The sequence below is a fragment of the Dermochelys coriacea genome, chromosome 6, assembly GCF_009764565.3.
Source record: "Dermochelys coriacea isolate rDerCor1 chromosome 6, rDerCor1.pri.v4, whole genome shotgun sequence".
Taxonomy (NCBI): Eukaryota; Metazoa; Chordata; order Testudines; family Dermochelyidae; genus Dermochelys; species Dermochelys coriacea.
This window is the reverse complement of record NC_050073.1, coordinates 60,902,047-60,924,803: the sequence shown is the minus strand read 5'-3', so window position 1 is coordinate 60,924,803 and position 22,757 is coordinate 60,902,047. Positions and strand designations below refer to the sequence as shown.

The window sequence follows — 22,757 nt, the reverse complement described above, 5'->3', positions numbered from 1 at the left end:
GGGTCAGGATCTCACCATTGTATTCACCTCACTGTCTTCACCAAATGCTGACAGTTAATTTTGGTCTCTGTAATGTCCAATACAAGTTCTCTGGTCCATAAAAAGGGTGGGATGGGTGTGGATAATTAATGTTTGTGATACTCCTTGTCCCCATTTTTCTAATAAGTGAAAGCATCAATGAATCACACAGTAGTACAGGAAGGCTGAGGGGAAGATTGGACATAGAGGAGTGTCCACCTGAGCTCAGGGAATCTGAGAGCTGGATTCTACTGAAACCTATATTAGTTAAGGCAGATGCATCTCTCTTGGTGTTTTTTTTTCCCCATATAATTTTATTCAGAAGTAGGTGATAGTTACACAGAACAATATAGTTTCTGCAGAGGATTAAAAACACAGATCTAGGACTGGTTATGGACAAACCGGTCGTAACAATGTACTCCATTGGTTTCTGTTTTTATGTCCATAAAAAAATAGTATTAAGAACCATTTTAACTTATAAACTAAGAAAGGAAAAGGGATCACAATCTATTGCAACCAATGAAAAAGAAGCAAATCTTTTTTAGAAGGAACAAAAAAATTCAAGAAAAGAAAACTAAATTTATGTAATATAAAATCCATTGACAAGCCTAATGATTATAGCATCTGTTTCATTTGTCACTCATTAATTTTTTGTATTACAACAGAATAAGCTGTTTTGTTTTTGTTTTGTTTTAATAAAGCATACCTAGAGTGCAAGTCTTCATCAGGAGAGCAAGTTGTGGGTGGGTGACTATTTACAAATGTAAATAAACATAACAAATTATTAGGACTTTTTGCAATTTCTCCCCTGGAATAATAATAATAATCTGCACTTGCCTTCCATATGAAGATCTTAAAACTCTTTAAAAACGTTTGAATTAATTAAGCCTGTTGTGTTGTATTTAGATGGAATATGTGGTCCCAAAGAGTCAAAGGTATTAATATGACCCTGTAACTGTCCCACCTTAAACAATTTTAAACAAGGTTTGGGGTTTGGTATACAGAGACCTCAGCCTGCTTAGAACTGTGGCATACACATTAGGAAATTCATGCAAGAGGTTAGAAATTTATTAATTGAAACACACAAAAGGGCAAGAATCAAAAGGCAAAAAGCCTTACAACTGAAATTGAGTGATTATACAAAAACTATCAGTCTCTCTCTCTCTTTAGAGGTTAGAATCTCTTCTTCTGTCAAACATTCCTTGGTGGGGAAGAAAAGATTAATTCTGTTGTTCAGTTTTGATTCAGGTATAATAGTCACTGTCTGGCTTTTGACAAGACAGACTAACAGAATGGGGAGAAAAAGATAGGATATTAACGATCTGAAGATATAGGGTGGTCATGGACAGTTGCTTTGAGCTGGCAGGCGAGTCACGATATCCGTGTTCTGCACCTGGCTCACCTTCCTGGTCAGGGACATTATGTGGTTGGTTGGTCAGATTCCTCTCCTTCACTGGTCCTTTTCAGGCTAAGCAGAGCTGAATGGTGTGTCTCATCTCACCATGCTGGTGTTATGCAGTGTAGCTGATTTTGGGATCAGGTGAAAAGCCGAGAGAGAGAGGACAGGAGGAAGAAAGTTGGGGATGTAAAGGGACACGCCAGGAAGGGGAATTCAGAGCAGAGTCTCACAGGTATCGGGTTTGGGTCCTTGCTGGTACAGTGATGATGATGGTAAAGCATCCCCAGGGGAGTATCAGGGTTTGGTATCATCATTTGCAAAATCTTTCTGCCACAACTGTGGTGTTGGTAAAAGGTCCTTCTCCCCCTTCCCCCCCCCCCCCCCGCCCCCAGCCTCTCTCTAAGGGCTCCAAAAAGATGTAATGGGTGGAATGGCGCATTCTCATTATTTTGTCCACCAATTAGGTCTAATTTCCAAAGAGCCAATTTTGTTCCATTGATTTCCAGTTCCCGACTCCTCTTGTTTACCATTCATAATCTTAGCAATGTCCTTGAGTGGTATCAGTGGTATCTCTATTTAAATTAATTCAATTTTTTGTCTCCTTCTTAAATCTTTTCTTAAATAATTTTATGTAACAAGTCATTGTAACAATTCACAAACCTTTACTCACTTTCCATCAGTTAGGCTCAGAACTAAAATTGCTCTGCTAGGCCTCAATTACAACAAGGCTCACAATCCCATTCTGAAGTAGGGCAGCATTATTATCTCCATTCTACAGATGCAGAAATTGAGGCTTATAGAAATTAAATAACTTGGCTACATTCATATAGGGACTTCGTGACAGAGGTGGGAATAGAATCCAGGAACTCATTTCTTCCCACCTTTTATCTCAACATGGAGGTGCATAAGGCCAGGATACTGCGAATGGGAGCATTGCATACTAAGAGCTGTAATCTCAGTTGGTTCCACTTTTGATTGTATTCACAATGAAGCAGCTACAGTCTTCTCCATTTTGTGACAATTGGTACTGCAATTTGGTCTCGCAATTTTCTGATGGAGCACTTAGTTAGGCATGGTTTGGGCACCTCTATTGGAGGGTCTCCCTCTGTGATGCACAGTAAATTTTTAATCCTAAACTGTAGCACCAGGGTAGTCTCCTTATCCTGAATAGGATTTGTCTACCTGTTTTGTTTTGTGTTTTCCAGTGTGAGTACCCCTACTGTTGCTGAACTAACCAGAAGCCAGATCAGAATGAGGGCTTTCACTCCACAACAGTATTTGGGAGGAGTCTGCAACAGAGCAGCTGGCCTTGGTGCAAGAATAATGCGACTAAGCACCACTTTCTTTTCTCACTGTTGTGGTTTAATGAAGACCCCATTAAAGACATTCCTAAGTTATTAATACCTTTCTAGCTTGTTGTCCGATACCAGGAGTTGGGAAGAAGGTTAGCGTGTGACCTTTTCACATTTGATAAAGTATTGCCATGCTAGCTGAAATGATGGCCTGAGCAGTAGTGTCAGTGTGAGTCAGTTCAATCGGTGTTAATGTCCCAATAACAGATGTGTTAGCTATTTAGAGTAACTTCTTTGGGTTTCAGAGAGTAGTAAAAGCCCATCCTTTTCCTCAGCAAAAACATGTTTTAGAATGAGCTGAGCCATTTAAATTACCCAGGAACCAGATAACTAGATTACTCACATTATATCAGTACACTGAACGTTGCAATTTGTTTATTTACCATGGGCCATATGTTGACGTCCATAATCTTGCAGACTCCTACTGAAACCAATGGGAGTTATGCTTGAGTAAGGACTTGAGGATTTGGCCTCCAGAACCGAAAACTTCCATTGACACACACACAATTTTTGCAATAAAAACCCAGATAGCATTTAAACTGAACTCCTGTTAGGTTGCCTAATCATTCCCTCTTCTGGGAAGATTAGAAGCAAAGCAAAATTGCTTATAGAAAAATATCTTTATGCAGAAGTCCTATAGAATTTAATGGAGATGAAAGCAATACTTTGTATACAAGTTACTCTAAAAACCCTATAGACTTTAATAGAAAATGAGATCATTTCTAGATCATTTTTTATTTCAACCAGTATATTCAGTTTAATAGTGAAACTTTCTCCTGCTATATAATTCCGCTGAATCCTTTAAAAACTTTATAGAAAAAAATTCTTCTTCTCTATTAAATTCCAGAAAACTTTTCTGTAAGGACAGGAATATGAACCTGAATAATTTTTAACAGATGGGTACTGTAGACATCCAAACCATGACATACATTCTCTGAAGATCAAATTTTTGGACATTGAAACAGGAGACATAGGAGTGTCTTTCACAGCTGTCCTGTTGGCCACACACTGTGCTGGGGGAGATCCAGCTGTGATTCCAAATGCCCCATTCTATTCTATATAGGTTTTTATTCCATGTACATCACCAATGTATCTGAGCACCTTCCAATAGTGCATCAAGCAATGTTTCCACTCATCTGTCACATGCGTGTTCTATATGGTTCCACTAGTTATTGCCTATGTGAAGGTCAGCAGCTCTACTTCAACTCCTCCCAATGCTATTGTGGAGTGAAAGCCCTCACTCTGATCTGGCTTCTCCTTAGCTCAGCAACAGTCATACTGGGGAAAAAAAAAAACCCAAAAGGTAAACAAATCCTATTCAGGATAAGGGGACTACCCTGGTGCTACACTTTAGGATTAAAAATGTACTGTGCATCACAGTGGGAGACCTTACAACAGGGCAATCTGGAGGGAATAGTTTGCTGTAGAACTTCATTAGATGTCAGTAAAGAAACCATTTTTACTTATATACTATGCAGTGAGCTTTGGAGAGCGTGTGGGTTTTTCTCCCCATCAGTATAGCAAGAAAGTGAGCCGGCTTAATAAAAGGTCTAATTTCTTTAACACGTACTACTTCAGGAAGGCATTACCATTTTCATGAAGTATGTTTTAGTATGGCAAAAACATTACTTTCTTAACACATCTGTTCTTTTAAAAAAAAATCAACTTTTCCCCCTTTTTAGACCCATGCTTGATCAGGACGGGTTCTTATATCCTACTGAAGTCCATGAGAATTAAGCTTGTACTGAAATTTAAATTTCATGCGTAATTATTTCTTGAATTGGGACTTTAGAAGAATAAACTTCAAGGGCTCTAACAGGCATACTCAATTGTCAAGTACTTCTTTTAAATGAGTTCCTTTGCATATCTGCATTGCCTAGCTGCACAAAAGATAATGGGCCAGAACTACTTTTATGTGGGGTCATTACTTTTGCTGCATTGTCAAAAGCTTCAGTTAGCTGACTCATGGGGGAACCTATCGGTGCAAAGGTGGTCCTCCAAAAGCATAGAGCTAATGTAAAAGGATCTTATACCACTCCCCTTCTTTGCAGCTGATGTGACAGTAAAAAGGAGTGTTGTTGGAGGCATGGGGACGTAGCCAGGGTGTTCCTGCGCCATGCTTATCTTCGGCTGCATTTTTATCTCCTGGGGTTGTTTGCTGTCAAAGAAAATTAGAGCAGCCTTTAGATTTCCCTAACTTGGCAGAAGGGAACTGGTGCTATATAGAACGTTAGCATGATTAAGAGAGTGTAAACGTGAAGTTTATGCCATATTTGCACCTTCTCCCCATTGCTGACTTGTACTGTGTGCACTTAGGCTTTAGCTCTGAATCTGACACATACATTAAAAAGCAACCTTTTAATAAAAAAAATTATGAAAAATTACTCTGGGAGAACAGCGTCCAGGCTAAAAGATGTTTTTTCAAACTGCTAGCCCTGCAAATTTGTGCTGGGATCTGGGGATGGTTTCTTACATATATTCACTAGTAATAAAGATTGTCTTCAGTGACACGAGTGGCTCCATTGCCTTCACAAGGCTTGTGCAAGTGTATCTGATTAACCTATAATTAATGCTTAGGAAATCTGTTGATGCACAAAAAGGAATGGAATTTCAGATCACTCTCTCTTACCTGTGTTAGCTCTGTAGGGATAGCAGGAATGCAAACTTTTTTGGGGGGGTCACTAATGAGCAGATATGTCTTTGAAAACACATTTTTACAGTCATTTTTCAGAGCGGAACGTTGGGTACTTTTTGTATACCCTAAAAAAGATCAAGCGTTTTAACAATAGTAGCCAGATACCAATGATGGGAAAATTAGAAATGCATAAAAACAGATTTTGAAAATGTCAGTCAAAAATTAGCAGCAAAAGGAATTTTGTAGAGAGGTTTGTTAGATTAACTAAGAGTACTTGCAGATAAGATAGCATATGGTACAATCAACATTTAAAGATTTCTGTTTTAGAAGGAAATGTGAATGAATTTTTCATAAATTATACCCGCTTTGTGGAGACAAGGAAAAGAGAGAGTTTTTGAAGCTCTGCCTTATATAACATTTCCTTTCTCTCAGCTGATACCCTAAGGGCATTCAGTTTAAATCCTGCACTTCAGGCTGTTTAAGTGGTTTGTAACATGACAGGTACAGCATATTAAAGAGGCTTTACAAAGGCACCTTGAAGAATTGTCTTTCTAATATTTTAAAGACGGATGTCTTACTTTTCTCGCTCCCTTCCCCCCACCCATCACAATTTTATTTTATCTAAGTCATCAAATTCTGCTGCATCAGAACTCCAGAGTAAAATCCTACTGCGGGTTGTGCTATTTATGAACAACACAACAGTCCACTTTTTGGCCTCAAAGGAAAGCACATGTGCCTATTTTTTATTTCCTCTAGACTGAAATGAAGGTTAAGAGCATCAACTTCCTTGATGAAAAAGGCAGGCTAAACAACTCTTGCCTTTCTGAAAATGCCTTGTGCTGGAGTATTGTGAAGTTGTGGCATTCATGGTCAGGTCTGCCTAATTCCTTAGAGAGATCTACACTTGTTTACATATTTAGAAGGGGGATCACTGAAGGGCCAGAAATGCTGCACCTTTTTGTGCACTTTTTCATGCAAGTTCTTTCCTTCATACCATTGGAGTTATAGAAAAATCAAGGTGTAGCAAAGCTCAGGGAACTTGGCTTTGAAAGCTCCTTTTAGAGAGCTACGTCCTGCTGAGTCTGATCTGGGAAAGATGCATGGACAGTGCTCGGAATCTTTTAACCTTCAGGGCATGCTGTAAGGCCCACCTTTTCTCCAAGGCATTTGGGGAGGGTTGAGGGTCTTGTAGTTAGTTGTGGGGGTTATTTCATGTATTGGAACATATTTATTATACACAGGAAAGAACAGTCCATTGTATTGAAATGTTACTGTGAAATTAAATGTATTGGCTGGGTGCCCAGAACTTGGGAAGGGGGCCTCTAGTTTTGTTTATATAAATCAATGTGTACCTAGAAATGAAGCAGAATGTGAGGACCTAGAAAGAATTGATTAATTGCATGAGAACTTTTTTTTTTTAAGATGCGGGCTGACAACCCCTGCTATTTCCCGATGGCCTATGTATGTGAGAAAATATATACACATTTAACTATTATGCCAAACAGATAGAGGGTGCTCAGGTAGCAGCCAAAATACCCTCCACCTATCCTCTGTTTCAGACTCTTAGGGCAAATCTAGCAATAAACTAAGTAAGGGGCAAATAAACACTCTCATTTGTGATCTTCAGCTTAGTATATTTTTAAAAATTGAGAGAAATAAGAAAAATAGCACCCACTAGTAAACTGACCAGGTCACAGTTAGAAGGGTCATAAGTTTTTATCTTGGGACATGAGTTGATCCCCTCCCCATCTATGGTATTGCTAATCTGGATGCTTATGGCAGGGATTCTCAATTTCTTTCATAATATGGACTGAAATTTATTAAATTATCTCATGAACGCTTCCTTTCCCATTTCTGATTGTACAGACCACCTACCTTTCCATTCCTGACCACATAACACCCCTGCAATTACAGCAGATGTTCACATGGAAAAATAATAGTAGGGAAGAACTTAATGTATTTTTAGCCTGCCTCAATGCAATTTGACAGCTGGAAATAAGGAGGAGTGCTGACACCACTTGACCAGCAGCTCTTGTCAGATCACCAGTGCTCTATGGCTCATGTTTTGAGAACTGCTGCCTTGCAGGGTTTTATATGCTATTTTCTGAAACATGAGCTCAGCTGTTGTCAGCTATCAGTTGGACTACTGGTCCGTCCTTGTGTGGCAATTTCTGTGTTCCTACATAGATCCATTTTTTTTTTTTAAGGGAGAGTTGGGCCTAAACCATAAAGTTCAGATCTGGATCCAGAACTCTCTGGTAGTTGGAGGTGGTTGGATCTAGGGTGATGAGATGGCCCATCTCTATATTTTATACATCTGAAATGACAAATATAATAATTAAAACCAAAGAGTATTAAAAAGAACTGCAGGTAAATGTATTTTACAAAATGTATTTTGTAAATACCTTCTCTGTGTCTTTTTGCTATATTACTTACACCCTCACTTGCTGTTCCCTTGCCTCCTGGGAAGTAAAATGGCATCTAATTTAATTGCTTAAGTATAATTATACATTGCACTTTTAAACTCTGGGATTTATCCCTTTTTGCCTGTAGCTTTTAAATCTGCTCATAAACCACAGTTCATTAGCCTGAGGTCAGAGATCCTTGTGAAGAGGTTAGAGTGTATTTTTCCCCCTCTCCTTTTTCAAGAAGGATCCAGCCTGGCTGGATCTCCGAAATGAACTGCTGTTTTTCCTTTTATAGGAGTAGAAGTATGATGTGTGAGCTCCAGGAAGCTGTTTTCCCCACTCGTAAGGCTTCAATTGTTGCTACTCTGGATTATTTCAGTTAATAAAGTACTTTGGGGGAAACAGAATTCATCTGGTTCCAGTGTATGTGGTCACTCTCAGGGCCGTGCCCTGGTGTTATACATACTCTGAAAGATTGTGTCCGTTCTGCTGGTACTGGAGCGAGCAGGTAAAAAGAACTTGGTTTAAACCTTGTTCAGTAAATCCAACCATGAGAATTTCTCTACTTACAGAATGAAAGTTGAAATCCTCATATTTTAATAGTTAGTCATAAATAATTAGTTTTAACACACAAACATGTTCTGCTGACCTTCTGGAAATGTTTTATAGCCCATGAAGTTCTGAAGGTCAAATATTTGGTCAGTGCTTGCCAATCTTTGGATGTAACTGTACCAGTTTACCATATTAAGATCTAGTCAACATTACAGCTACTTATGTTAAAGGGAGCTGGTTCCAGCACAGTTGTACTGAGTTTCATTTTGTAGTGTAGGTGGGCCCTTAATGTTGGTCCCCAAACTGTCCTAACGCCTAGATCTGCACCAGAGCCCCTAACCAGAAATGGTACATGTGCGTGCACAAATAAATAGTTACAATTACAGCTAGAAGAAAGTGAGTTGCTGTTGTGAAAATTCATTTTTAAAACCCCAGTTCTAGGCTCATGTTTATAATTGGTGACTGTGATGCTACTCTGAACATTAGGAGAAAAAAAACCCCTTCCCTTTCATCCTTTCTGGATGATAAATGGAACTAAATGCCAATCTGCTTTGGATTCCTCCACCCAGTGTCAAAAGTCTTTTGGAAAAGCTACCTCATCCCTAGCCCTTGAGGCAGGGCCGTCCCTAGGGGGCTTAGGGGTGGAAATGACATCACTTCCGGGACTGACCGTGCTGGGGGCAGGTAGGGGAGGCTGTGGGAGGCGGTGCCTCCCTAAAAGCCATGTGTGGCCCTGCCCACACTCTGCCCAACCCCCTCCCAGGGCCCTGCTTCGGCAGCGCCACTGGGCTCCAGGGGACTGGCGCCACACCGCTCGCCCTCCTGGGGCTGGGGAGGCTGCGGTGGTGCCGCCAAGCTCTCTCTCCCTGCGCTCTCTCCCTCGGATGGAAGGGGTGGGGACAAAGGGTAGCCTCCCACAGCCAGCAGTTCACCTGCTGCCCATGCCGCGCCAGCCAATCGCGCCAGCCCATGGGGCCCGGAGTGGTTGCCCCGATTCGCTGTCCCTTAGGGACAGCTCTGCCTTGAGGTAAAGTTAGCTGCATGCACAAATTTCACAGTCATCTCTTTGACTGTTTTATTTATTAGTAGACTAAAATGAGCCATGATGATAACTAAAGGATCAGCGTAAAGTGTTCAGCTTGGGAGTGTTTTTAATGGCAGCACAGTTAGATTTATACTTGTGCCAAACAACTTCTTGTCACAAACAAACATTTCCTTCAGTTCAAAAGTACATGAAGAGGCCATCACTATAGTAGTAGCATGTTGCAGGAGTCCCTGGGCTGACGGGCTGCAAGCAATGAAGTGCTTCACATTGCTCCCAAGTGACACCCTTCCTCCACCCCCAAAATCTGACCAGTGCTTGGAATGGCATTTATCAGCTGACTCAAGTTGAATAATGGCCGCCTTAAGCTAAAGAGTGGGGTACAGATTTTTAAATGTATGTAGATACCTAAAGATGTAGACATGTACCTAGTAGGATTTCCTGTGTATTTAGGCACCTAACTCCAACTGATGCTAGGTGCCTGGGCACTTCTGTAAATCCTGGGTTCCTGTCTGCATTTTTTAAAAATCTGGCCTGGGTTACTGCAGTTGAGTGTTGGGAAAGATAAAATTCAGAAAGAAATTGGAGGTAAATTGGGACAGGTTTCTGGGGAAATAACTTGCTCTTTGATGATTAATTTTTTAGGATGTTTTTTCATTTAAATAGTTTGAATGAGCCAATGCAGTGCAAAATACTCTGGCAAATAATGTTTATAATTTGAATGGGTCTTATCTGTAAGTAGGCATTTAAAAAAAAAAAACTTCTCAGAAAAATAAAATAGAAAGCAGGCTTTGTACCTTAACCCATCTTAAAGGACTCCCTGAGGATTTGAAGGAATCCTCCGGTGACATAGGGATACTGTACCTCCTAATTCAACCACCCCTCCTAATCCATGGTGCATGAGGCACAGTCTGGTTCTTCCTGCACCTTGACAATCTATGGCCACCAGAATCAGCTGGTGTAATGCACAGCAGCCTCCGAGGCCAAGAAAGCAAAAATGTTGCGTAGATACCTTTGTGCATGCCCCCTTCCTTATCCGGGTGTGGAAGGATGGACTCCTGGATTTGATTTTTAGTTTCTCTTAGGTGCCAGGCCACTGCTGCAAACTCCAAATGGGATCTGAGAATTCAGCAGGGCTTTGTCTGCATCATAACATATCTTTGGGTTTGCACCCCAAGGGAGGTGGAGATCTGAGTGCTGGGGCAAGTCCCTTAAAAGCTGAGGCTTCACAGAACTGATCTCATTGTCTTTTGTTCTGCAGTTTGGTGTGGCCCTGCCTGTGTGTGTGCTGGAGGAGGCATAATAGAATAGCTTGGCTCAGTAAGACAGGTAAAAAGAGGGGGGGGGGGACAGTTTTTCCAGTCACTAGGGCCATTTCCATGGAGTGCTTTCAATATCATCCGGACCCAGACTCTGAATTTGACCCAGTGTTGGTGAGGAGCAGTGTAGGGAGCGGAGCCTTTTCACAGAAGCCTGTTTTGCTCACTGGACAAGCTTCTGCATTTTGTACCAGTTTAAGCTTTTTTTATCTGTCTGGCTTAATTCTGGATGTAATGAGCTGCAGTAGAGTATGGAAGTCACAAATACATGTATTACTGTAGCTAGATCTGTGACTCGTGCAAGGGAACTAAGGCCTGATGTACATTTAAAAATTAGCTCAATCTAGCTACATCCTGCAGGGCTGTGAAAAATTCTGAGCACTGTAGTTAGATTGACCTAGTTCCCAGCGTAGACGCAGCTAAGTCGATGGAAGAATTCTTCTGTCGACCTCATTACTGCCTCTCTGAGAGGTGGATGTATTGTATTGCAGAAAAATTCCTTCTGTTGATGTAGAAAGCTTCTACATTACAGCATTACTGTGACAGAGCTGCAGTGCCACAGCTGTGCCGCTGTAGCAGCTGTAGTGTAGACATGTCCTAAGTCTTCTAGCCATTCACAGATGGTAATGATAATTTTTCACAGCCACGGCTGTCTGCGCATCTTTAGGACCTTAGATATGCAAGAGGACCCCAAGGCTATATATTGACTTTACGGTCGGCAGTCAGGTGCCTTAGATCAAGGGGAATATTATGGAGGAGACATGTTCTCTGAGCACGGGCATCTTCCTACCTGTACCAATTCTATCATGCCTGGGTTCAGTTTTAGCCCGCTGCTCTTCATTCAAGTGGTTGATCTGTGCTAAGCATTAGGAATGCAGTGGGTTGGTTCTGTTTACATGTGATGTGAAGGAGATGTACAGTGGGGTATTATCTGTATATTGCTGACATTTTTAAGTGTGTGACCAGCTCCCACAGTGTCTTCATATAGATATTGAATAATATCGGGGAAAGGATAGAGCTTTGCAGGACTCGGCAAGAGAGCGCTTTCAGGGCGGAGGAATAGTTGCCCATTACACCTCTCTGGGTTAGGTCTGAAAACTCAAACCATTTAGTCCGTTTCCATGGACTTGTGCTGTTCATTTGAGCAAAACCATCGGTCTAATGTGTATTAACTATTATCATTTCCACATTCGTTTGAGATCGAAGCAGATATTGGAATGCGGGGGTTGGCAATGGGACAGCTAATACAGTGTTGCTGGAGTGGGAAATGAGAAATTTACCTCTCCAGTATAAAACCTTCACCAGCTTCCTGAGTACCAATACTCTTAGTATCCAGCTGTGAAAACCCACCCCTATGCATTGCAATATAAACAAAAGTAGTACATTGAAAATTTATGGGCAGAGTGAAATAAACTGCAGGTAATATAAAATTAAGTAACACAAGGGTTACTTTATTGTACTTGGAGAGCAATGAAGGAGCGGGAGGGCATTGGTGCCACATAAATCCAGGATCCTTGCTGGATAGCATAGTTCTAGTGCATCATATAGGACATGAGACCTTGGTTCATGGTATAGCATGGGCAACAATAATGCAAGCTTCACTTTGCTACACTGGCACACATACTGTATCTCACCCTGTTTTTCTGTGGTTCAGTCAGTCTTTGGCCTCTCTTCTGAGACTACCTACAAGGGTGCCATTTAGGGCTAATTGTGATGTAGACATCTGGCCACTAGAAATTAAACTGGAACACGCAACTTATTGCTCATAGGTCACTGAACAGAGAGTAACTACTTTTGATCACTGAACTGAATCACAATTGAACCAGGGATCTATAGGTGAAAGAATCATCCCTGTACCAGTCCCCTTAGCCATCCAGTCCATTCATGTTATTTTTATTTAAGGACTAAAAATGTAGTTTCTGTTCTTTTTTTATTTGATTGATTACCCTAATTAATGTATCTGAATAGCATATATCAATGGGCGGGGGGGGGGGTCTCACTTGGAGAATGAATACAGCTCCCTCCAGGGGCCTGAGCTATGCAAAACTCAGCTATCGTGGTCTGCTAGGGTTCATACTCCTTGATTTTGTGTTCAAGCACCCAAACTCCAATTAAACTGGCAGAAATCACCCAATTTTATCTGGTTTGGGGTCAAAATTAGGCAGAAGCAACAAGTTTCACATGGTTTTTACCACAACAGCAAATCAGCAAAAGATTTGCAACCCTGGCCTGAGAGTTGGCTTTGTAAATCAAAATGTGTTACATGCCTCTTCTGCAACCTCAAGTCCTGACAGTGGGAAGCCTAAATAGCATGACCACATCTTTCCCCTTCCCTGTGGTTGAGATTCGATGAGGTGGTCAAGCTTTAGATTTAAGCATCTGTGGGATTGATGGCAGGGCATTTACAATGAGGGGCCCTCTAGTCTGCCGTTTTTTCCCTCTGCTAATTTGAAAGAACTAGAATCTGTTGACCTTTGTTCTATAGAGTTTCATATATTGCACCCATCACCATGGTATCTAGGCAATGCAAGAACTATCTCTGTTCTCAGTATTTAGTTTTCTTTTAAAAGAAGATTGAGAATTGTTTTTTCTTTCAAATTTGGGTATATTTTATAAATAAACACTCTGGATGTCTTCTCCATTTGCCTTACAGATGGATCCAGCTTTGGAAGAAAGAATCAGAAAGAATAAGATATCACTGGAATCTGAATATGAGGTACTGTAAGCTTCTTGCTCAGGGCTTGTAGCCTTGTCTTGCCTACCCTAGCTGTTGGTCAGGTGTGCCTGCCCGTAACCAAAATTAAACCAACTCTTTTTAATTCACTGCTGTCCAGTAAAACTAAGTTTTTTGTGAGGTTTTTTTGGTAAAAGATTTTGAACATGCAATGCTTCTTTCTAAACACAGCCCTGATGTTGAGTTGCCAAGTACAGCCCTACAAATGAAGCTAACAGTTTCTGTGGCTAGCCTAGTCTATAAAAGTAAAGCTAAAAATGGACTTGGATAGAATATGTGCATGTCAGCATTTATGCTACCTATCATATGATGAGATCCTTGTGAGAAATTGCAGCACTATGTGACCACTTAGCTGACGCTACCCATTAATCTATCTGCCTCCATAACTACTACTTATATTCCGAACATCTGTGTAGTTTTCAGACAGCTGCCATTTCCCCCTTTGTCCATCAAAAATATATATATATTACAGAGAAATATTTCCTCCTTTCTCTCAAATGTATTTCTTCCCACAATTACACTGCTCTGAGATGGAGGCCTGAGCTAGCAACAGGTTTAATGTCCAGTATCTCATATGTTTTTTCAAGGCTGGAAATGGGTTTATCCCTTAGGAAAGCTGCAGAACCTCCTTTTCCAGAGATAAAAGATGTTTGTTTCAGGCTCAGTCCCTTAAAATTATGACACTGATATGTAGAAAAGGTTTTTTAGGTAATTGTAGAGTTTTATAAAATTAAATGGAACAAATTATCTGCTCATTGTTTCTGCACTTGCTTTGTTTTGTTATTGAGTGGGGAGAGAGGGATGAAAGGGCACACATAATTTGGGTAACAATTTTTTGCCTACAGTTATCTGCAGGTGAAATTCCTGACACATGGGTGTCAAGAACTTGATTGCACCCTACTTAAATATTCAAATGATTGAAACTAGGGATGTAAAAGGTTAACCGGTAAGCACTAGGCTTACCGGTTAACCAACCTTAACCGTTAACCCCTGCAGCCTTGGAGGCACCCAAGCCCGGTTGAGTCTGACCAGAGGGACCCCAGCCCCAGCTGCTCTGCGCCAGCTGGCGGGACCTCAGCCACGCCACACCAGTGGGACCCCAGTCCCGGCCGGCCAGAGGGGCACTGGGACAGGCAGTGGGACCTCAGCCGAACCAGGGCGGCCAGCCAGAGCAGGCCCAGCCCTCGCTGTGCCAGCCTCCCTCCCCTCCCCCCCAAGCCACTTCAGTTAACCGGTTAATTAACTGATACAATTTTAATCATTTAACCCTGGTTAACTTTTTAAACTGATATTTACATCCTTAATCGTAACTGGACTCGCTAATAAAACCATTCTATCACATCATCCCATCCATCATGAATTTTCTATATCATAATAATAATTTTTTTTTTTTTTTGCTTTTCTAACATAAGGACACAGATTGTTCCTCTCTAGTATGGTAAAGTTATTAAATTAAGATGACTGGAAACAAATTTGGGCCATTGCATTTTTTACAAATTTTGTTTTATAGTGTTTAGGGGGCAGAAAGCTTCATACTTTGAGTATGAATGGAAAATCCCAGCCTGAAATTCATAATTTGCAATCCACTAATGACAGTTCCATTTGTCTTTTGGGAGCCTTTGGTCTTGTGCGCTCCTTTATATGCATTATAACTCTGGTTTGATTTATTTATGTGAAAGAACCACAGAGCAATGAAAAGAACAGTCTCTGTCCTTTTAACATGATACGTAACTCTAAGCTCAAAATGGAACTGTATGTGTGCCGCACTTTCTTTCAACCACAATTAAGTACATGGTTGAAGGACAATATTTAATCGGCCATAATTGCTCTGATTCTTGTAGAAGATGTCAGTGTTAATAAAATGAAAATGGCATAACAAAATCTTAAATGCATGTTAAAATAATTCTTGTAAGGCTCATTCCCAATAGCAGAAGTGACCGAAACATTTTTAATTTTTGTTTTTTTTAATCTAAACTGCAGATGAGCCCCAAGCCACAGAGTTCAGATCCAGATCCAAACTACCAAACAACACAGCATTCAGATCTTGCATTCCAGTGTGTTTGATTATATAGAGAGAGGACCAATACATGTTGTTTGGATTGCATCAGGATTTGAAATTTCTCATAATTAAGGTGGATTCAGATCAGTTTGGGGCCCATCTCTAATGTCAAAATGCAAATATATAAAAGTATATAATTATAAAAACTTTACTATGGTCCCAAACCTGCTAGGTGCTGAGCATCCTAAATTCTCACTAGAGTGCAAGTTAAAGGAGCTCAGTCCCTCAGCAGGGTTGTATATCACCTCGCAGGATTGGGCTGTATCAGAGTGTTTGACTATTTAATCCATTGTTTCCTCTCCATTCCTACCGAAAAAAATTACTGGACAAGTCCTTTGTCATCTCTCTCCTTTAATACAGTAAACTTTCTCCTCTGTGGACCATGTATTCTACCTTTTTCCTATTCTACTTCCTAGGCTACCCAAAATATGGCTGCTTAAGAACATCTTATTTTATATATAGAACTACTTGGAAGTTTATAATAGTGCCTCTTATTAAGGACAGTAATAGTAAAATGCCAAGAGCCCTAAAAGGTTGCATAACTATGTAATACTCAAAGGAGAAGAGCATTATTTTACAATCTTGCTATACTAACAGCATTATTTTACATAGCTGCTGTTGAAGACAGCTGTCCTTTTATGAAATTTGGCTGTCTGATGTGTAAAAACCTTCTGTTGACTTCTGTTTCTTCTTCTTATCAGAATATATGTGTTGAATTATTTTGGTATTCTGAGAATACTGCTTAAAGCTTACCCTACCATCTTCTGGGTCCTGGCTCACAGGGCAAAGATATTTCCAATGTACTATAATGTTATATCCTGACTCAACATGAATTTGGTGAGTTAAGATATCATCAAATCATGATTTAAAGTGACAAATTTCATGTTATGACATTTTTTTCACTATAGCTTAATAGTTGTGTGAAGTTCAGTTTATCCCACATAGGAGCACAGTTGGTATTGCTGTTATTTCAAGGACTGCAGTAGGGGGCACTATTTGTGTGTACAGTCTATATTGAAGTGTTAATCTCTCAGGTCTATCATTGGTTCCATCCATCTTGTCCTTTGAGATGTGCCAAAGGAGCAGACTTCCTTTACACACATTCCCTTTTGCTCATGCATTCCTCTCACACACACTTGTGTTCTCACAGAGCCAGCTAGTCCTTGCTCCTCCCATTTGACTAATAAATCATTGCCCTTTCCATAGCTGAAACTGGTATTAATATGAATGTAGTTCCATGCTTGAGCCTTGTAGAACAAACTGTAAAAAATGCGAAGTACTATATAACTTGTGCTAAGACAGAGGTCTAGAGTATTTTTTTAAGTGCTAAAGTGGCAAAATTCTTTCTAATAATAATTTTTGTTTCTACAGTATCTCTTATCCTCTAGGATCTAAAGTGGTTTAAAAGTGGACTGTGACCCTTTACATTTGCAATCACAATTCTGTTTGAAATTGTTTATTTACTAAATTATGTGTTACCCTGAGGATTACTATACCTGAAAGAGATTTGAGGAAATTTTTTTTTTTTTTTTTCCAGATTTTTGTTCTTTGTGGGCAGTCACTTTCAGTGTCCCTACATTGAGGCCTGGATCCAGCACAGCACTTAACTTAAAGCCTGGGCTTAACTCAACTTAATTTACAGGAGTACTCCCATTGAAGTCAAAGCCTAAAATTAAGCGTGCACATAAATTTGCAGGATTGGGGCGTTACTTAGTTTCCCCTATTATTTGTGAGAGTCTTTCCAACAGCAGAAGAGAAGAGAGAGAATTTTTTTAAATTGGAAAATATGATTGTAAAACTCCCAAAAATGGTAGGAAGAGGGACTCAGGAGCATGTGAAGAACCTGAAAATACTTTTTAGCATTCTCTCTCTCTCTCTCCCCCCCCCCCCTTCTTTAATTGACTAGATTTTAAGTTGACTGTTTTCCTTTTAACTAACTGACTGCAAATGCATAGTTGCAGTAAGAATTTTTCAAGACAAAATATAATTACCTGGGTTGGAATTTAGCAAAGGAATCCAGGATAACAAACCAGGTACTAAAGGGCTCTTCAGCCTAACAGAGAAAGGCATATCAAGAACCAGTAGCTGGAAGCTGAAGCCAGACCAAATTCAAATTAGAAACTAGGCATAAATTTTTAACAGACATGGTGATCAACCACAGGAACAAACATTCAAAGGAGATGGTGGATTCTCCATCTCTTGATGTCCTCAAATCAAGACTGGATGCCCTTCTGGAAGACATGCTTTAGTCAAACTAATTACTGGGCTCAGTACAGAGATAACTGGGTGAAACCTAATGGCCTGTGATGTACAGAAAGTCAGATGAGGTGATGGTACTTTCTGGCCTTAAACTCTGTGATCTATGAAACCAGATACATAGTTTATTAGATCAGATAAGAAGTCTGCATGAGGAAATATGACTGAACTCCACCACATGCAATGGGTTCGCATCCCCTGCCCAATGGCCCACCCAAATCATGTCCCATACTTTGCACAATTGAACTGCATCAGTTCTGCTGCGTGGAGGGACCCAGGCATCCATGGAGGAGGGGGCAACATTTATCCCTGGGTGAGGAATGTGTAACTGTTTACTTTTCATGTGAGATTGCTGGCAAATATTGCAAAATTATTAAATGGCATCTCAGTCTTCAAACAGCCGAGCAAGAGGTTTGGGGATGTGGTTTGGGAAGTCTGCTTCCAACACAAGATGCCTTGTGAGTGAAAAGAAATATTATATATATTATCTCTGCTAAGCTGGTTAGTGCCATTTACATCTCTTAAGAATTTATTTTGGGTCTGGCCTCACCCCCAGCACTTGTGGGGGTCCCGGACCCCGCTCCCCCCTCAGCACGTGTGCGCGCACACATGCCCAAGTTTTAGTCATGGTGGGGCTTTTAGTAAAAGTCATGGACAGGTCATGGGCCCGTGAATTTTTGTTTACGGCCTGTGACCTGTCCATGACTTTTTTTCTAAAAATATCATGACTAAAACGTAGCCCTAATTATTAGTCTTTCACATACCAAGACTAGCAGTAGGTATGACACCAAGTGGATTTTAGTTAGGACAGTTTTTTTTGTTTAAGTACTGTATTTGATGAGTGAATGTACAATATATACATAAGTTATCTTGTTCTCCCTTCTTCCTCTTTCAAAAATCTCATAAACCTGTGGTTCAAGATGTGGGTCATGGGGAAAGGTCAAAGTATTACAGGAAGGTGAAGCTGGGCAGTAATTATGGCACAGGCTCCTAAAATAAATTCTGGCAATAGAGCCTTAGTACAAGAAGGAAGGTTCTTACTCTCCCAACAAGACTTTTCTCTCTGTTGAAAATGTTGGCTTATCCAAGCCTTTGTTTCCATTAGGCTAGGGTACACCACCCAGAACTTTAAACTAGTGGAGAGAGCAACTTGATGTATTAAGAGCAGGCATGCCAGAAAGAACTTAATGTTCTTGTACTGCAGCATCCTGGCAGGAATGTGGTTATTATCTATAAAGCCCTAATTAGCCTAGAGCACAGCTAGTCCAGGCACTGTCTCTCCCTTTCTGACCTGCCACCCAACCTGTGCTAGTCCTGAACATTTAAGTTAACCATCCTATAAATAAGGTTTGCGGGGGCCAGGATTTCTCAGTAGCTGGCCCTCACGTCTTGAATTCACTATTGCTAGATATTCACCTAAGTCCCAATCTGTCCACATCCATAACACAGTATAAGACGCATCTTTTTGTACTAGACTTTCCATAAGTGCCAGTTCTTTCTTCATTTGCTGAGTGTCAGACTCCTTTTGATCTCTATCCTTAGTGCTTAGAGTGTCATTAGCTCCTCTTAGATAGATGAATACCAACCCCCCGAGAAAAAGTTCTAAGCCATCTACAGTGTTACTGTGATCAGGATCATACAAATGCCTGAAATAAATAACCTCCTCTCTCCCCCTCTTCAAAATGGAGCTATCCATAATGGTTTGCAGTTCATCTGCTCCTCTTGGTGCCTTTATCTCTGTGCCACAGGGACTGGTTGGTTCTTACCACATTTCAGTGCCAGCATTGTGCATTATCCCAGTCACCAGAGAATACAGTGGAAAAAATGTGCCCCTGTGGGGAATCACTAAGTCTTTGGTATAAAGTATCTTTCAGGAAAATTTTTAATGCAGTGTATGGGGATTTAGCCACCCAGCTAAATCTCTAGGCATTCCTCTAATTGACTGCCCCTCAAGAAAATGTACCAGGGCTGCTAGTTCCACATAGCTAAGGAGCTATCATTTGAGCAAAGGTGTAAAGTGGTCTTTCAAAGTTGTTTACTTGTAGTTGGGTTACCATGTTCATTCTTTACTCTTTTTTGGGAACTCCTTAAGCATTACTTTGAAAACGTATTATTCTAGTGAGTTTTGGCCGTGTCCACATTCACAGTTTTATTGTTGCCCTGGATTTGAGGGGTGTGTATGCCCCAGTGTGACCTCGTACCCCATAATACTTTTTGGGAATATGCATAACTGAAATATGTTTTATGCTACATGTGCCATGTAACATATCTCTGTAAAGGTTATGGTCTACTGAATCTATTCATTCTATTTGTATACATATTTTTGTATTTGAAGTTATGAATATTGGCTGTATACTTCTCTGATTCTAAGTAGGTTTTAGTGAAGCAGTTGGTCAGCTTCCTGAGAAAAGACTATTCTCAGTAAGTGCCCAACCAAGAAGCCCTTAAGCCAACAATGAACTTTCCCAGGAATGTGTCTTGGCTGGTAAAGAACTCAGTCATGCATGGACATGTGACTTTCCCAGGTGACTCCAAAACTCCATTTTGTAGCTGGACTTTGCATGGGAGAGAGGAGGGGGTCTCCACCCACAAGAGAGAGACTATTTAAACCCCTGGGAGACCCCTCCATTTGGTCTTCAGCTGGCTAAAGAGAGAGCCTCTCCACCCCCAAAGATACGTGAAAGAAACTGGAACAAAGGACAGTAACTATAGGGGGTGTGAGTAATTGCTGGACACAGACTAGAAGGAGACAAGTCTGTGAAAGAAAGCTTACAGGAACTGGTGAGGTTTTTATCTGTATTCCGTTTTATTACCGTACCAGATATAGACTTGCATGTTCTATTTTATTTTGCTTGGTAATTCACTTTGTTCTATCTGTTACTACTTGGAACCACTTAAATCCTACTTTCTGTATTTTAATAAAATCACTTTTTACTTATTAATTAACCCAGAGTATGTATTAATACTTGGGGGGGCAAACAGCTGTGCATACCTCTCTATCAGTGTTATAGAGGGTGAACAATTTATGATTTTACCCTGTATAAATCTTACCTTATTTATACAGGGTAAAACGGATTTATTTACAGTTTGGACCCCATTGGGAGTTGGGCATCTGAGTGTCAAGGACAGGAATGCTTCCTAAGTTGCTTTTAATTAAGCCTACAGCTGTTAGGAGACATTGTTCAGACCTGGGTCTGGGTTTGCAGCCCGCTAGTGCGTCTGGCTCAAACCAGGCAGGACACTGAAGTCCTAAGCTGACAGGGCAGGAAAGCGGAAGCAGAAATTGTCTTGGCACATCAGGTGGCAGTCCCAAGGGGGTTTCTGTGATCCACACCCAGAATGTGATTAAGCTAATTGCAACCATATTATGTGTAATTAGCTACTATAAAGTGTTTGAAATAGAACAGTGCATAGTTAAGGGTTAATTTGGAGACAGGCTTTTAAAAACTAGGTTAAAATGTAGCTGTCAGTTTTTGCTAATTTTTTTGTAAAAGTAAATAAAAACCTTGAGTCTAAACACCTCTAATATTAAAAGCTTATTAAAAGTTAGAAAAAATAATCATACAGTTGGGTCATTCTGATCTGTCTTTTGTAAAAGTTAGTTATAAAAAATTAGCTAATAAAGTGTTGCAGCAGTCCTCTGAAGCCATTTTGAGAGATGTTTTTCCTGACACCTTTTCTCCACAGTGGGCAAGCAAGTGGCCACTGCGAACCCACTATTAATTACTCAATACCGTTCATAACAACGGGTCAGACCAAACTGGGTCATACCAAAGGTCCATCTAGCCCAGTATCCTGTCTTCTGACAGTAGCCAAGGCAAGGTGCCTCAGAGGAAATGAACAGAACAGGTAATCATTAAGGCCTGGTCTACACTTGGGGGGTGGGAGGAGAGAATCAATCTAAGTTAGGCAACTTCAGCTACATGAATAATGTAGCTGAAGTCGATGTACTTAGATCTACTTACCATGGTGTCTTCACTGCGGTAAGTCGACTGCTGATGCTCCCCCATCAACTCCGCCTGCGCCTCTCGCTCCGGTGGAGTATTGGAGTCGATGGGAGAGCGCTCGGCGATTGATTTATCGCATCTTCACTAGACACGATAAATCGACCCTTGCTGGATCGATCGCTCCAGAGGTAAGTCTAGAGATGCCCCAAGTGATCTCATACCCTGTCACCCATTCCCAGCTTCTGGCAAACAGAGGCCATCCCTGCCCATCCTGGCTAATAGCCATTGATGGACCTATCCTCCTCCATTAATTTATTGAGTTGTTTTTTGAACCCTGTTATAGTCTTGGCCTTCACAACATCCTCTGGCAAGGAGTTCCACAGACTGACTGTGCATTGTGTGAAGAAGTACTTCCTTTAGCTTGTTTTAAATCTGCTGCCTATTAATTTCATTGGGTGACCCCTAACTCTTGTGTTATGAGAAGGAGTAAAAAACACTTCCTTCTTTACTTTCTCCATACCAATCATGATTTTATAGACCTCAATCATATCACCCCTTAGTCGTCTCTTTTCCAAGCTAAAAAGTCCCAGTCTTATTAATCTCTCCTTATATGGAAGACATTCCATACCCCTAAGCATTTTTGTTGCCCTTTTCTGAACCTTTTCCAATTCCAATATATTTTTTTTTGAGATGGGGCGACCACATCTGCACACAGAATTCAAGATATGGATTTATATAGGGGCAATATGGTATTTTCTGTCTTATTATTTATCCCTTTCTTAATGATTCCTAACATTGTTTGCTTTTTTAACTGCTGCTGCACGTTGAGTGGATGTTTTCAGAGAACTATCCACAATGACTCTAAGATCTTTCTTGAGTGGAAACAGCTAATTTAGACCCCATCATTTTATATGTATAGTTGGGATTATGTTTTCCAATGTGCATTACTTTGCATTTATCAACGCTGAATTTCATCTGCCATTTTGTTGCCCAGTCACCCAGTTTTGAGAGATTCTTTTGTAGCGCTTCGCAGTTT

The 22,757-nt window shown here is 40.6% G+C and overlaps 1 protein-coding gene across 3 annotated transcripts in view; it reads left to right on the top strand.

Moving 5' to 3' along the window:
• LOC119856659 (cytochrome c oxidase assembly protein COX16 homolog, mitochondrial) overlaps positions 1-22,757 on the top strand; it is a 59,513-nt gene that overhangs the window by 25,603 nt on the left and 11,153 nt on the right. For 2 of the 3 annotated variants that reach the window (XM_038404461.2, XM_043517487.1), the window contains exon 3: positions 13,379-13,441. In XM_038404461.2, the coding sequence (XP_038260389.1) occupies positions 13,379-13,441 (63 nt within the window). Of the gene's footprint in view, positions 1-8,191; positions 8,321-13,378; positions 13,442-22,757 lie in introns of all 3 variants that reach the window. The other variant, XM_043517486.1, reaches the window with a different exon arrangement.